At 36.4% G+C, this 16,172-nt stretch overlaps 1 protein-coding gene across 3 annotated transcripts in view; it reads right to left on the bottom strand.

Moving 5' to 3' along the window:
- VWA8 (von Willebrand factor A domain containing 8) overlaps nt 1-16,172 on the bottom strand; it is a 287,936-nt gene that overhangs the window by 187,977 nt on the left and 83,787 nt on the right. For all 3 annotated transcript variants that reach the window (XR_007356839.2, XM_048851261.2, XM_048851269.2), the window contains exons 13-14: nt 7,492-7,652; nt 3,789-3,902 (exon numbers count right to left, since the gene is read on the bottom strand). Coding sequence is in view for 2 of the 3 variants with exons in the window: in XM_048851261.2 (XP_048707218.2) it covers nt 3,789-3,902; nt 7,492-7,652 (275 nt within the window). In the remaining variant the exon portion in view is untranslated. The remainder of the gene's footprint in view (nt 1-3,788; nt 3,903-7,491; nt 7,653-16,172) is intronic.

Below are 16,172 nucleotides of genomic sequence, written 5' to 3'. Positions count from 1 at the left end.
TATAGTTATGGAATGCCACCTTCACAATATCTGCCTCAGCAAATCCTTATGTAGGAAAATTCTACACAAAAAGCCTGGATATACATTCTGAATCAATTTTAAGTGACTGCATTTCTTCACGCAGAACTAATTCAACATAGTGAATCATACAATTCTATTAATAGCTAATACTGTGCAGCAACAATTTCTCTATACGTAGAGAGTCTTTTTAAGTCCCTTCCTCATCGCCAGCATAGATTTCTTCTCCCATTATCCATAATCTACAAAATAAAATTTCCCCATGTGACCTGATGCCATTGTACCTGGACTGTTTAGTAATAACACAGCACAACTGGCTAAAGAGAAGGCCAGTAGAAACAATTTGCAATGCAGGCGGCTAGCTAGCTCATAGATAAAAGGCCTTCAACTGGCCAATGAGTATCCTCCATCCCCAGAACCACAAATCAGCTGCTTGAGCTCGTCATGTCTGCCAGAGTCATGCCACCCACCTGCATGGCGTGTAAACCTTGTTTAAAAAAATTAGTGCAGACTATGGAAGTAGTAACGTGGTGGAACATCAAGCGAAAATGTAACTGATGGCACGTGTAAGATCTTTTGAGTCAGAAATATATTTTATTAGCGCTTAGAGAAGTTATCAGCTTTAACATACATCCTCCAAAAATTTTAATTCAAGAATAAAACTATGATTTTTAGCTTAAAAAACCAGAAGTCACTGTAATATTATTTCATTTGATTTTTGTAAACTAAACAAATAACATGCCACCACCCCCACTCAATCCCTCAAATTCTACCTCTTCTTAATTAAAAATGTTCAACGCTCAGGAACACATGTAATTTCTCTGGGTCATAATACAGCCTGTGTAATTCTCCTTTCTCCTCCACCCTCCCCTCTAAAAATAAAATAAAGTGATGTTAAAATAAAGCAGCTGTTATTCTGTCAGAAGAATCATCTTATCAGCTTTGGAAATTTTCATTAAGCGTTGGGTTATACAGTATCTAAAATACCACAGATTTACTCTGGGTGTGCATCTGTGTTCTTATTATTGAATATGTGCCCAGATTTAAAAAATATGTAAGTGGTTAATTAAACTAACTAAAAGAATGCAGGTATAATCTTTCCCATTACGTTTACTTTACTATTAATCCTTTTACAGATGGAAAGATCACTTGAAAGATTTGTTAAAATGTTTCTTGCTTCTTTAGAAGAGGATACCTTCTACAATTCATAGAATATCAGGGTTGGAAGGGACCTCAGGAGGTCATCTAGTCCAACCCCCTGTTCAAAGCAGGACCAATCCCCTGCTAAAAACGAAATCATCCCAGCCAGGGCTTTGTCAAGTCTGACCTTAAAAACTTCTAAGGAAGGAGATTCCACCACCTCCCTAGCTAACACATTCCAGTGCTTCACCACCCTCCTAGTGGAACAGTTTTTCCTAATATCCAACCTAAACCTCCCCCACTGCAACTTGACACCATTACTCCTTGTTCTGTCATCTGCTACCACTGAGAACAGTCTAGATCCATCCTCTTTGGAACCCCCTTTCCGGTAGTTAAAAGCAGCTATCAAATCCCCCCTCATTCTTCTCTTCTGCAGACTAAACAATCCCAGTTCCCTCAGCCTCTCCACAAAAGTCGTGTGTTTCAGTCCCCTAATCATTTTTGTTGCCCTCCGCTGGATGCTTTCCAATTTTTCCACATCCTTCTTGTAGTGTGGGGCCCAAAACTGGACACAGTACTCCAGATGAGGCCTCACCAATGGCGAATAGAGGGGAATGATCACGTCCATCGATCTGCTGGCAATGCCCCTACTTATACAGCCCAAAATGCCGTTAGCCTTTTTGGCAACAAGGGCACACTGTTGACTCATATCCAGCTTCTCATCCAGTGTAACCCCTAGGTCCTTTTCTGCAGAACTGCTGCCGAGCCATTCGGTCCCTAGTTTGTAGCAGTGCATGGGATTCTTCCTTCCTAAGTGCAGGACTCTGCACTTGTCCTTGTTGAACCTCATCAGATTTCTTTTGGCTCAATCCTCTAATTTATCTAGGTCCCTTTGTATCCTATCCCTACCCTCCAGCATATCTACCACTCCTCCCAATTTAGTGTCATCTGCAAACTTGCTGAGGGTACAGTCCACGCCATCCTCCAGATAGTTAATGAAGATTTTGAACAAAACCAGCCCCAGGACCGACCCTTCGGGCATTCCGATTGAGTGCCTCTAAAGGTTTAAAGGTCTAAAGGTCTAAAAATGCCTCCATTCTTTTCATTCTTAAAAAGGGAAAACCCTAAGGAATTTGCCCCATATCATCCAATCTCCTCAATTAATTTGGACTTGAGAATTTTTGCAAAAGTTTTGGATCACTGGTTGGAGTCTGTTCTCCCATGTCTTATATCAACTGACCAAACAGGTTTCATTAAAAATAGGAATTCAGTTTTAACATTCATATAGTGCAGGCTCTAACTGGACAACCAAGAAAAGTAGTATCAACTTACTTTCCCAGTACAGAAGACGTGTTTTATTTCACCTAATTTACTACAGAGAGTCACCTTATTATTGAGGTAAAAGTTATAAGGAAATATAGAGAAGAATAAAAGATTTTTTGTATTTTACTTCAGAATCCAAATATTATATTATACAAAAGACCCATGCAATTGTACCCATTATATAGTTGACATACAATCCCTCATGTTTATTTTCCTGCACAAGACTCTGTTCTAATTAGAGGCAAACCATAATGACTTGTATATTGTAAAAATCAACTATTGCTCTTGGTCCCTGTAAAACAAGAATTTTTATTTATCACAATATTAGCAGTATAAAAACCACATTATTTAAACTGTAGTGTCATCTAAGAATAACAGTTTCATCTCTTCAGAATTTATGGAAGATATTATTACATATTAAATTATATTTGTTTTGAGTAATACAAAATAGAATCCTGGCAATTAACTGAAATCAGTCAGTACAATGACTGTGTATCTGTCTGGCGATCAAAGGACTTGAAATATTTCAACACAGAGAATATTTCTAGCAGACAACTGGAAGTCAAAAAGCAAGAAGAATAAGCATGACAGGCACCAACCCATCCTTAGGATTTCCTGCCTCATGTTAATTCTAAATTACATACCAGTTTTCTAGCTAATCTATTGGAAGAAATAATTATAACATTCAACTTTTTTTTGTTTAACTCTCAATGTCTCTTAATAAAATGCTTCAAAACAATGCAGTGCATCCATGCATATGTCTACACAGCAAAGAAGAACCTTCAGCTGGCCCAGTCCAGCCAACTTGGGCTCATGGTGCTCAGACAGCGGGGGTGTTTCACTGCTGTGTAGACATTTGGGCTTGGGCTGGAACCCAAGCTCTGGGACCTTCCTACCCCACAGGGTCCTAGAGTCTAGGGCTCCAACCTAAGCCTGGCAGTCTACACAGCAATAATACAGCCCTGCAGCCTGAGCTCTGTGAGCCGGAGTTGGCTGGCATAGGCCAGCTGCAGATTTTTCTTTGCTGTGTAGACATACCTTATGTGTCTAAACTTTTATGTATTTATATTGTTTCTTTCAGCTAGGATATTTTAAGTGCTCTAAGTTTCTCTTTTAAGATTTTTCTTCTCATGCTAACACAAAAAGTACTGAGGATAGCAGTATTAAAAACAGGTTCTATTACTGATTTAAAAATCAAGCATCTTGCAAGAAACCTTAGTAACATCAAGCAATAAAATAGAAGACTCTTTACAACCTGAATCACATACAAACTACTTTGAATACCATGTTAGCGTCTAACAAATTACCTCTGTTGTAGTTCCTTATCGGAGAGCTGCAGTTCGTCTTTTAAACTTTGATACCTATCTTCTCTTAGTAATCTGGTGCCATCATAAAGGGTCAGTTCTCTGTCATGGATTAGCCTATTCGGGAATTCAAAAGAGAACAAAAATCTAGTATTTAATTGCCTTAGTTTTTACAGTTATCTCAACCAATGTTACTTTAATGAGGAATTCTACCCAAGAAGTCTTAATTTCAATGCCTGAGTTATTAACAAAAGTTGAGACCTATATCTTTCAGTGAAGGACCTGGTGATGAGAAAAATACCAGTTAAATGGCAAGCTCAAGAAAAAAGAAAAGGAGTACTTGTGGCACCTTAGAGACTAACCAATTTATTTGAGCATGAGCTTTCGTGAGCCACAGCTCACTACATCTGATGAAGTGAGCTGTGGCTCACGAAAGCTCATGCTCAAATAAATTGGTTAGTCTCTAAGGTGCCACAAGTACTCCTTTTCTTTTTGCGAATACAGACTAACACGGCTGTTCCTCTGAAGCTCAAGAAAGAACTTCAACTATTTTCTGTAAGTACAGAACACCATTTATGACAGAATTTTTTTTCAGAGATAAACAAACCACTGAAGACCATATATGAAGACTTTCTATTATACTCTCACTGTGTATGGCACGAAATTCAGAATATTTTTGTCCAACTGGCACACAGTGCTATACTCCTATTTTGCTCCTAGAAGCAATACATTTTAGGAGTCATCTTAACTGATATATATTCTGTTAGTGAAAATGAAAAGAATCAGAGGTGAACAAAATGCACAAGAGAAAAAAAATGGACTTATGCCCAGCCCTGCACTATCTTGTCCTCCTTTTTTTGTAATGTGTGAAGAAGGCATGAAAGGTCTTTTCAAGTCTGTTTATTCTTATAGATGGGGTTCTGCTAAAGTTTTTATATTAGAACTTCAGGTCTTGTCTACTTCGAAGACTCTTTGGATGAATGGAGAACTAACAGGGAGTATGATAGCACAGGTACCAGGGAAGTGAAACCGAGTTGAAAGAGAGGAAATTATTTTTATTTAGACTGTTGGTTTTGCTAACAGCTATGTAACTACAAAACTTGGGTGAAAAGCTCTTTTTGTTAAGGATTCAACACCACTTCCCCATTAGCAATGGGCTGACAAATCTCCCTATTTGCAGTAAGAAGAAAAGGAGTACTTGTGGCACCTTAGAGACTAACCAATTTATTTGAGCATGAGCTTTCGTGAGCCACAGCTCACTTCATCAGATGTGTACCGTGTTGCAGTGTAGTTTTAGCCATGTCAGCACCAGGATATTAGAGAGACAAGGTGGGAGAGGTAATATCTTTTATTGGACCAACTTCTGTTGGTGAGAGAGACAAGCTTTTGAGCCACACAGACCTGAAGAAGAGCTCGGTGTGACTCAAAAGCTTGTCTCTCTCATTAACAGAATTCTGTTCAATTAAAGAAACTACCTCACCCATCTTGTCTCTAACAACTCCCTATACACATTTCAGAGCCATCCAAGAAGTGCACCAACAACAAAAAAGGGAAGACAAGACTTGGCATTCCTGTTATTTCAACAAAAAACAAAACAAGCAGAATATTTTTGGAGGTGTGAAAAAAGAGAGAGAAAAACTATTCAGGTCTTTGACCAACACATAATAAAGAGGCAAAAAAGAGCACAAATGCACGGTTTTTCTTTTTCAGATCACTTCAGTCAAAGAAAAAATAAAGAGGAACAGAAAGCAAAGGAAGCACTTTTCATATTTATCAAACTATAGTGAAACTGACAGGTTGACCAATAGCAATTTGGAACTGCCATCTTCCTAATTACATATTACGGTACAAATACAGTTTGAAAATAAAATGGGCTAGCTATGTCTAATGCAAAGATCACCTTGGTATCTAATAAAAAACTGAAGATCAGAAGAGATTATTAGGTTTTCAGAAAGTTCAGATGTTAACTGAATTTTCTAGTTTATGCACTACAAATGCTGTCATATATTTGTAACAAATATGTAAGTCAATGATGAAAGTCTTATTTGGAATAAAACTTAAAAGGTGATAACACGTTATGAGGTGCAAACCAAAAAGAACTGAAGATAGGTATACTCAAAAGTGATATTTTTACTTGTTCCAAGTAAAAAGAAAATTTTCATTTCTACAGGCAGTTTTGGGCTCTTTATTATGGGGCAGACTCTGGTACCTCCTTACTCCTGATTAGCACTTTCCTACACAAGTGGCCCCATTAATGTGATCACTCACGGAGAAGGGTATTACTATTCAACATGAACACGTGTCAAAATCTGGCCCTATATGAGTAGTAATTATTTACTAATAATAGTTTACATTATTATGTGTAACTTTTAGGATTTTTGTTTTTAATTCATAAGAACATAAGAATGGTCAGACCAATGATCTATATAGCTCAATATCCGGTCTCTGACAGTGGCTAGTGTCAGTTGCTTCTGGCACAGATTTAGGGATACCCAGAGCATGGCGCTGTATCCTTGACTATCTTGGCTAATAGCCATTGATGGACCTATCCTCCACGAATTTATCCAATTCTTTTTTTAACTGAGTTATACCTTTGGTCTTCACAACATCCTCTGGCAGTGAGTTCCACAGGTTGACTGTGTGTTGGACGAAAAAATACTTCCTTTTGTTTGTTTTAAACTTGTTGCCCATTAATTTCCATTGGGTGACCCCTAATCTTTTTAATATGTCCTCGTATGGAAGCTGTTCTATCCCCCTAAACATTTTCATTGTCCTTCTCTGCACCTTTTCCAATTCTAATACATCTTTTTTGAGATGAGGTGACCAGAACTGAACACTGTATTCAAGGTGTAGGTTTATGATGGATATATATAGTGGCATTATGATATGTTCTGACTTATTATCTATCCCTTTCCTAATGGTTCCTAACATTGTTAGCTTTTTTGACTGCCAGTGCACATTGAGCAGATGTTTTCAGAGAACTATCCACAATGACTCCAACATCTCTTTCTTGAGTGGTAATAGCCAAGTTAGACTCCATCATTTTGTTTGTATAGCTGAAATTATATTTTCCAATTTGTATAATTTTGCATTTAGCAACACTGAATTTCATCTGTCACTTTGTCATCCAGTTAACCAGTTTAGTGAGATCCCTTTGTAACTCTAGCAGTCAGATTTGGACTTAACTGCCTTGAGTAATTTTGTATCATTGCAAATTTTGCCACCTCACTGTTCACCCCCTTTTTCAGATTCCTTTAATCAATTTAGTAAACAATTCCAAAAAAGCATTTTTCAGAGTGAGTATAATTAATCAGTCATTTATTAGAAGCAGAATGCATTTTCAAATACTATTTATAATGTCTTTACTACTTAATAAATATTAACTTATTAATGTTTAGGCCTCATAGTTTTCACTGGGATAGAAACTACTACATTTTCTAATTCAGTTAGAGTACAGCATGAACAAACAGCTGCAATTGCCAATATTAATAAAGGTTTACATAACACACTCATGGCTTGCTGCTGCTCTCCATATCTGAGGTCCCAACATAATGTATTCTGTAAAAATCCAATACCTTGACTGCAATTTTAAAATATACCTGGAGTTGCACAGCTGTGTATTTGCAAACAGGACACAGCTTCTGAGCATGAATGTCCTGAATGAACAAGTCTCAAGCACTCTGCTTAACAGGGTTCCCATACCGACCTCTGTAGTACAGCTAGGGTGCCAGAGTTGACGCGATGAATACCATCAAGAATAACAAGCTTCCCATCCAAGGCAGCAGTAACAAGTGGAGATGGTCTCCAAGCAGTGTCTCCATTTGGAAGAGTATACCTTTGCTGCACCAAATCTCGAGCTGTCATATCCTATGAGTAACAATTATCAAAAGAATGCATTTAAATAGGGTTGTCAAACGATTAAAAAATTAATCACAATTAATCGCACCGTTAAACAATAATAGAATACCATTGATGTGAACAGTTTTGGATATTTTCTACATTTTCAAATCTATTGATTTCAATTACAACGCAGAATATAAAGTGTACAAGGCTCACTTTATATTTATTTTTATTACAAATATTTGACTGTAAAAAACAAAAGTAACAGTATTTTTCAGTTCACCTAATACAAGTACTGTAGTGCAATCTCTTTATCATGAAAGTTGAACTTACAAATGTAGAATTATGTACAAAAAAAACTGCATTCAAAAACAAAACAATGTAAAATTTTAGAGCCTACAAGTCCACTCAGTCCTACTTCTTGTTCAGCCAAACAAGTTTGTTTATATTTTCAGGAGATAATGCTGCTCACTTCTTGTTTACAACGTCACCTGGAAGTGTGAACAGGGGTTCACATGGGCACTGTTGTAGCTGGCATCACAAGATATTTATGTGCCAGATGCGCTAAAGATTCATATGTCCCTTCATGCTTCAACCACCACTCCAGAGGACATGTGTCCAGGCTGATAATGGGTTCTGCTCGATAATCATCCAAAGCAGTGTGGACCGACGCATGTTCATTTTCATCATCTGAGTCAGATGCCATCAGCAGAAGGTTGCTTTTCTTTTTTGGTGGTTTGGGTTCTGTAGTTTCCACATCAGAGTGTTGCTCTTTTAAAACTTCTGAAACATGCTCTCCACCACGTCCTGCTCAGATTTTGAAAGGCACTTCAGATTCTTAAACCTTGGATCGAGTGCTGTAGCTATCTTTAGAAATCTCACATTGGTACCTTCTTTGCATTTTGTCAAATCTGCACTGGAAGTGTTGTTAAAAGAAACAACATGTGCTGGGTCATTATCCGAGACTGCTATAACATGAAATATATATGGCAGAATGCAGGTAAAACAGAGTAGGAGACATACAATTCTCCCCCAAGGAGTTCGGCCACAAATTTAATTAATGCATTTGTCATAAATATAAAGGGAAGGTAACCACCTTTCTGTATACAGTGCTATAAAATCCCTCCTGGCCAGAGGCAACATCCTGTTACCTGTGAAGGGTTAAGGAGCTCAGCTAACCTGGCTGGCACCTGACCCAAAGGACCAATAAGGGAACAAGATACTTTCAAATCTTCAGGGCGGCGGGGAGGGGTGGGGGGGGCGGAGGCTTTTGTTTTGTGCTCTTTGTTTATGTGGTTGTTCTCTCTTGGGACTGAGAGAGGCCAGACAGAAATCCATTTTCTCCAACCCATCCTAATCCAAGTCTCCAATATTGCAACCAGTATAGGTAAACCAGGCAAGGCGGATTAGTTTATCTTTTATTTTATGTGAATTTTCCCTGTGTTAAGAGGGAGGTTTATTCCTGTTTTCTGTAACTTTAAGGTTTTGCCCAGAGGGGGATCCTCTGTGTTTTGAATCTGAATACCCTGTAAAGTATTTTCTATCCTGATTTTACAGAGATTATTTTTACCTTTTTTTTTTTTTAATAAAATTCTTTTTTTAAGAACCTGACTGATTTTTCCATTGTTCCAAGATCTAGGGTTTGGGTCTTTGATGATTTTGTAACAAATTGGTTAGGATATTATTCTCAAGCCTCCCCAGGAAAGGGGGTGTGTAGGCCTTGGGGGGACATTTTGGAGACGTCTCCAAGTGGTCTCTTTCCCTGTTCTTTGTTTAAAATGCTTGGTGGAGGCAGCATACTGTTCAAGGACAAGGCAAAGTTTGTACCTTGAAGAAGTTTTTAAACTAAACTGGTAAGAATAAGCTTAGGGGGTCTTTCATGAGGGTCCCCACATCTGTACCCTAGAGTTCAGAGTGGGGAAGGAACCCTGACAGCATTATTTATTTAATGAGCATCATCAGCATGGAAGCATGTCCCCTGGAATGGTGGCCGAAGCATGAAGGGGCATACAAATGTTTAGCATATCTGGTACGGAAATACCTTGCAATGCCAGCTACAAAAGTGCTATGTGAATGCCTGTTCTCACTTTAGGTGACACTGTAAATAAGAAGTGTGTAGCATTATCTCCCATAAAAGTAAAAAAAATTGTTTGTCTTAGTGATTGGCTGAACAAGAAATACGACTGAGTGGACTTGTATGCTCTAAAGTTTTGCATTGTTTTGTTTTTAAGTGCAGTTATATAACAAAAATATCTACATTTGTAAGTTGCTCTTTCACCATAAAGAGATTGCACTACAGTACTTGTACAGTACTTATTGGTGAATTGAATAATACTATTTCTTTTGTTTGCCATTTTTACAGTGCAAATATTTGTAATAAAAAACAACAACATAAAGTGAGCACTGCCTACTTTGTATACTGTGTTGTAATAGAAATCAATATATTGGAAAATGTAGAAAAAAATCCAAAAATATTTAATAAATTTCAATTGGTATTCTATTGTTTAACAGTGCGATTAAAACTGCAATTAATCACAATTAATTTTTTGAGTTAATCTCATGAGTTAACTGCAATTAATTGACTGCCTAATTTAAACTATATTATACTGATCTATCAGAGCTTGATTTCATTTGCAAGTACTACATTTTGTTTTTTTAAGTGGCAAATACCCAAATGTATTTAGGCAAGAAATCTTTGTTTTAAATAAAATTTTAGTTTCTATACACATTAACATTGCCTTTTCAATACTCCAACAAAAGGGAAACTTTTAAAAGCAATTTAAATGGAATTTTTGTTGTATGCAATATATGTATTTGAAAACTATAGAGCTTTGAGTATAGAATGGAGCAGCAATTGTGACCTGGCATCATCTGAAGACACTCAGTTGTAAGACTCTGCAGAAATTATAATTAAATCAGGTACTGATTTCACTGATGTGGAACACGGGTAAAAAAATTCTGTTAATTTCTAAGACCCAGAAAAATAAAATACAACTGAGATATTTAAGAGGGGGAAGAGAAGGTAAAGCAATAGAGGGACCAAGAGCCCCCAAACAAAATGGAGTAGAGTTCCATATGGGCGCTGCACCTCAGCATAGAAGGTACTTTTGTAGACAAAGCAACAGCAAATCAGAGGAGGGGGCCAGCATATCAACCACTACATATATATTCTTCGCGGGTTCCCTCATAGGAGGTACTCCCTGTTGCTATAGAGGAAATCGTAGTGGCCACCATGTGGCCTGGAAGATGAATTCCTTCCTCCTGTTTAGACTGCAGAAGATCTAACCAGGGCATAGCCCCGTAACTTTGGTGGCAGGATGGATAAAAATCAATGATTATTTATTTTAAATAAAAAAAATCTGATTTTTTTAATTTAAATCTGGTTTTTTTGATAAAATGCTTTCTGAGGAAAAAACCTATCTAAAGATAGTTTTAATGAAGATATATTATAGCTCAAAGATATCTCATCATGGAATAGGGATTATAAATTCTAATTCTACAGTATGAGACAATATATTCATGTAATATTTAAGAAAAGTTTTGTAAATGAGTTCTAACAGTTAATGGATTAGGGACCCAATCTTATGGGGTTCCAGGGCCTTCTGTGTAGATTATTTAGGTTAATTTTTCTATCTACCCAACTGGACTCAGTGTTCAGTCTAGAAGATACCATCAGAGATGCTTAGTTTTGCAATTCTCAAACTGTGGCTTTGTGTCTCCAGAGATAACATGCTTGTTAACAGCAAAAATGTGTTAAAATAAATAAATAAATAAAATAACAGACCTCAACCCTCTGCAAATTTGTGTAGACAGAGTCAATCCCTTACCTCTCTCTAAAAGTGCAAAGTTTCAAAAAGTTCAATGAATAGAAGATTGTTGGGGACAGAATAGATCTTGACAAGGACAAGAAGTCTGGAGATAAATGTGAGACAGAAGGGACAGGCATCAGAAACAAAAGTGAAACTGTTTGAACAGCATATTCCAGAAGTCTTGAGGTCTTTCTGAGTGTAGCCTTCATTGATTTGAGATCTACCATACCATTCTCTCACTAGAAGGGAAAACCTATAATCGCAGCAGGCCATAAAAGAGACCCAGTTTGGGAATATTTTAATAAAGTTCCTCTACCTGTGGGTAAGACAGGCATGCTTGCAAAATGCAAACAGTGCAACAAAGAAGTGCAAGGCCTGGTTTCCCGAATGAAACAACATCACGAGAAGTGTTCCTTCTCAGGAGGAAGCTGCACTGAAGATGATGAAAGGAACATGTCTGAACATGCAGGATCTTCAGGTTGGTGGTAACCAACAAGAATGCACTTTTATGTAGAAATCCATAATTAAAATGAGTCTTCCTGACCAGTGATTTAAATCATGATTTAAATCAAATCCACCCTGTTTGGTTGTGTGCAGTGAACAGCATTTGGCCTAAAAATCAGAGGTGGGAAAAATATTTGTTCCTGCAGTTGCCACTTTTGCATACATTCTTCTTACAGCGGTAAATCCTTTGAACTTTAAACAATGAAAATAGAATAAATTACATCATATAGCCTGGATCATTTCCTCTTTCTGCATTTCCTTAACAGTCTTAAAATAACAGGACAAAGTCTTGTTCCTTTGAGGCATCCACGGATATGTAACTTAAGGTTTCACCGTCAGTACCATAAAAACAACACATCTTTTTACTGTTGTACTTATCCACCATTTTGCTTTACTACTGAAATACTCAGTCTACACACAGAATGAGAAACATATCTTTATCAAAACAAAGGAAAATATACCAAAAATATTTCTGTGCCCTTGAACTGCCACTTATTTCAGAAATTCTCTATACATTCTGTAGTTAATAAATGCTGCACAGGAGAATGTACTATAATTCAAAATTAAATTAAATTTCGCTTTATACCTGACTCCTCTTTGGGAATGAAATTAACTGTGCGTAGTATGAATTCATTAAGCTAAGACTGATGTTGAAAGCAAACAAAGACAGATACCAAGAGCCCAAACGGAAAACCTAAATTTGCTGAAGATAGAAAATCAGAAGAGCAGAATGCAATAAAGTGTAATTCAGAAATAAAATCAAACTTCACATCATATTCTAAATGACTTGAATTGGATTTTATCTGGTTATGTAGAGATGAAAAACTATCTTGTTACCAATTCTCTCAATTATTCAATTTCTGTGCTGCGGTTAAAGTTATTAGTTTTTTGACCAAAGATTTCTTTATTAGTATTTAATTAACCTTGATTACTTATTTAAATATTACACTAGTAATATATTTCATATTCTCTCACTCTGAAGTTGACAAACAACTGCATTTTTAATTTTTTTTCCTGTTTTGAGCCAAGTCCTTGTAAAGTCTGATTCGGTTATAAGACAGAAAGGTTATTTCATTTCCCTTTGGACTTAAGTCCCTTTAGACTCAAGCTTTCATTGTGTTTTGAGGAGGTTAATTCTTTGATTTTTTTTGTTTTATGTTACACCAGATATTTTAATTTATTCTTCATACTTGCTTCATTACTCTTTCTCTGTCTAAAAGTGATTTGACAACTACTCTTATAGTGTGAATGTCACATAGAAAGAACTTTCACTGAGGATTCTGAAAACCTTTTAAATCAAAAGAAGAGGATCCAAATAACCTATCACAGTGGTTCCCAAAATCTTAATGCAGAGATTGTCTCATGGACGCCTTCCTCTCCCATTTTGTTCTCATATACCACCTTTTCTCCCATTTCTGATTGCATAAAATCCCTGTAGCAACTACAGCAATTGCTTACATGGAAAAGTAATTTTAGGAAAGTATTTAATTTATTTTTAGTTGTCTTTGAATGCACTTAAGCAACTGGAAATGAGGAGAAGCAGCAGCCTAAGTACCATATGACCAGCCAGCTCTTTCCTGTGGACAACAGTTTGGGAAACACTAGTCTAAATTACTTAAAAAAAAATTAAAAAAAAATAAAAAAAAAAGCAAACAACAACAACAAAAAACTTAAAACATTCCTCCCTTGCAGATGTTCCAAAAAAACTAATATCCAAATAGTAGTAGCTTTAACACAAATTCGCACTTTGATTTTTTTTCTAGAAAATAATTATCGTTCATAAGCATTTTAATACTTTTTTTTAAAACTAAGGTGTGTCTTTCACTAACCCAGCCATTTGTTGTTACGTGATCTCAAAATTTTCTCTACTACCTTCTTCATTCCTATTTTCTGTTTGAGAAATCTTAGCAGAATGTGAATCTAACCTGGCATCAAAAGTAAGAAACCTAGACTCTCTAGCCTCTGAACTGCGAAGAAAATGATAACTGTTGGCGAAGCAATGGAAACTGGTTAACTAGGATGCTTCTATTGCCATAGTTGCTAAAGGGGAGTGAGATGTAAGGGACATAATACTGTTATTTTCATTAGACCCTTGAGAGCCATGCAAAGTTCACTAAGAAAAAACATGCTCCCTCCCTCTCTCTCTCTTTTTTTTTTTTTTTTTGCTTTCTTTCTGGAGATATTTTAGGAAATAAATTGTGGGAAATTTAATTTCTTCCCAGAACTTTCTCCTGAAGGCTATTGAGTTAAGCCTGAAGAGGGGAAAAATGTTATTTCTTCAGCTGAAGTTTACTTCATTGCATATTTCTGTGCCTATATTATTACTTGCTAAATTATAATTGACTATGAAGACACAAAAATTTATTGAATTTTAGGATTAGGATTATAGTAAGAGATTTTGGCCTCTTAAAGAAGTCACAAAGACTTTTTTTCCTGACCCAAAAAGGTGAAACTAGATATTAAATTCTATATTGCCTAGTTATTGAATGAATGCATGTCGTTAATATTTGTTCTAGTATCAGATTAAATTATGATATTGATATCCAATGCTAATTACTTAATATCATGAATTTAATTTTTTGTAGAAACCAGATATGTCCTACTTTTTTTTCTAGTTTATCCCTAGGGTGTTTCAAGTTCTTAGTAATTTCCAGTCAAAACTGGATACGTATTTTGGAGATTACTTATGGTTAGGCTTGGAAAGATTACATACAATTTGTGTTTTAATGGTTCTGATCCTTTACATTAATCTTGTCTTGATTTTATGTTATTTCTATAATAAAATTGTTGATGTTCTATAAAAACACTAGTATATGTTTTAAAAATTATTTTATGCAGAAAAAAACTCTCTCTATTCTGGCAGACATATATATACACTGAATAACAAGTTTATAAAAGTTATTAATATCACCTAAATATAGCTTTATAATTCCTAAAAGTCAAAGAAATGTCTTTGTAAACTCTCTTTCCTTAGAATCTGATCCAACTCCCACTGAAATCAATGGAAAGACTCCCATTCACTTCTGTGGGAGTTGGATCAGGCCCTTTTGCATAGGCATCATAGATACCCTTTTGAAAGTGAAAGTTTAAGCTATTTTATAAAGGGACTGAGTTCATTTGTTCAAGTGACTTCCTGAGGTCCCTTCCAACCCTGATATTCTATGATTTTCAGCTTTATCTGTCATGGGCCCCCAAATGGGAAGTCCTTAGCTGCCTTTCTGCAGATCCATACAAGTTAGAGGTGGGGCCTGGAAAAAACTTTGCCTGAATCACTGGTATTTGTAGCCACATTCCTAAGTTTCCAAGACCAACTGGCTTCCTATACCGGCGATGAGTAAATACCCTGACATTGTGTACACAAATAATGAAGATTTCCCTTAGTATATAACAAGGGTCAGGGTTCATCTGTCATGAGTGGGTTCATTTGTCAAGCGGCAAAGAGCACATATTCCCTTGATACCAGTTAGCTGAAATTCTCAGCCTGTTCTCGTATCAAACTCTGAGCCATCCTGCAGAGAAAGAAGACCAATCCCCTGGGAAGTATATACTAGATAAGCCCATTGAAAGTGAAAAATTGTACAGGAAGGGGAAATGATGTGCACAATAACCATCTTCAGAGGAGTTTGAACCTCATCATATAATCCTGAGGTAAATACTGGAAGAGACAGGTTGATCTATTCATCACTTAAACACTCACATATAAATGTGAATAGAACTAAACCAATAGTATTTTGTAGAAAAATATTTCTTCAGGAAATGTTTTTCTATAGTTTAGTGTTTTTAGTTTTATTCAGATATTGGTCAATGCTGGAAGTCTTCTCCCATCACATTCCTTTGACTGGCATGCCTGAATATATGGAATGCCCTGAAGATGTTGATGTGCCACAGGTTGATTTTGACCTATGTCTCATTCAAAGCAGAGCCATTCAGATGATTCTCAATACCTTCCTTCTGAAGGAAGATATATTTTTCATATTCTTTTATTTAAGGCCTGTTTTTAGAGACAAGAAAAAGACAGTGGGGGAAAGGGGAATCAAACCTTAACTGAGAGAAATACCCCACAGTCATTTTCTATCCTGCAGAATTATATGACAGAAAATGACAAAAGATGGTAACCAGGGAATAACTTGTCAGACTCAGAACAGACATCAGCTGTGGATTTGAAATTCTTCCAAATATGTTCCTGTCAACCTTTCTATGTTACAGATCTAAAATTTAAGTATGGTCCGTAGGC

The sequence above is a fragment of the Caretta caretta genome, chromosome 1 (assembly GCF_965140235.1).
Source record: "Caretta caretta isolate rCarCar2 chromosome 1, rCarCar1.hap1, whole genome shotgun sequence".
Lineage (NCBI taxonomy): Eukaryota > Metazoa > Chordata > Testudines > Cheloniidae > Caretta > Caretta caretta.
This window is presented reverse-complemented; position numbering and strand designations above follow the sequence as displayed.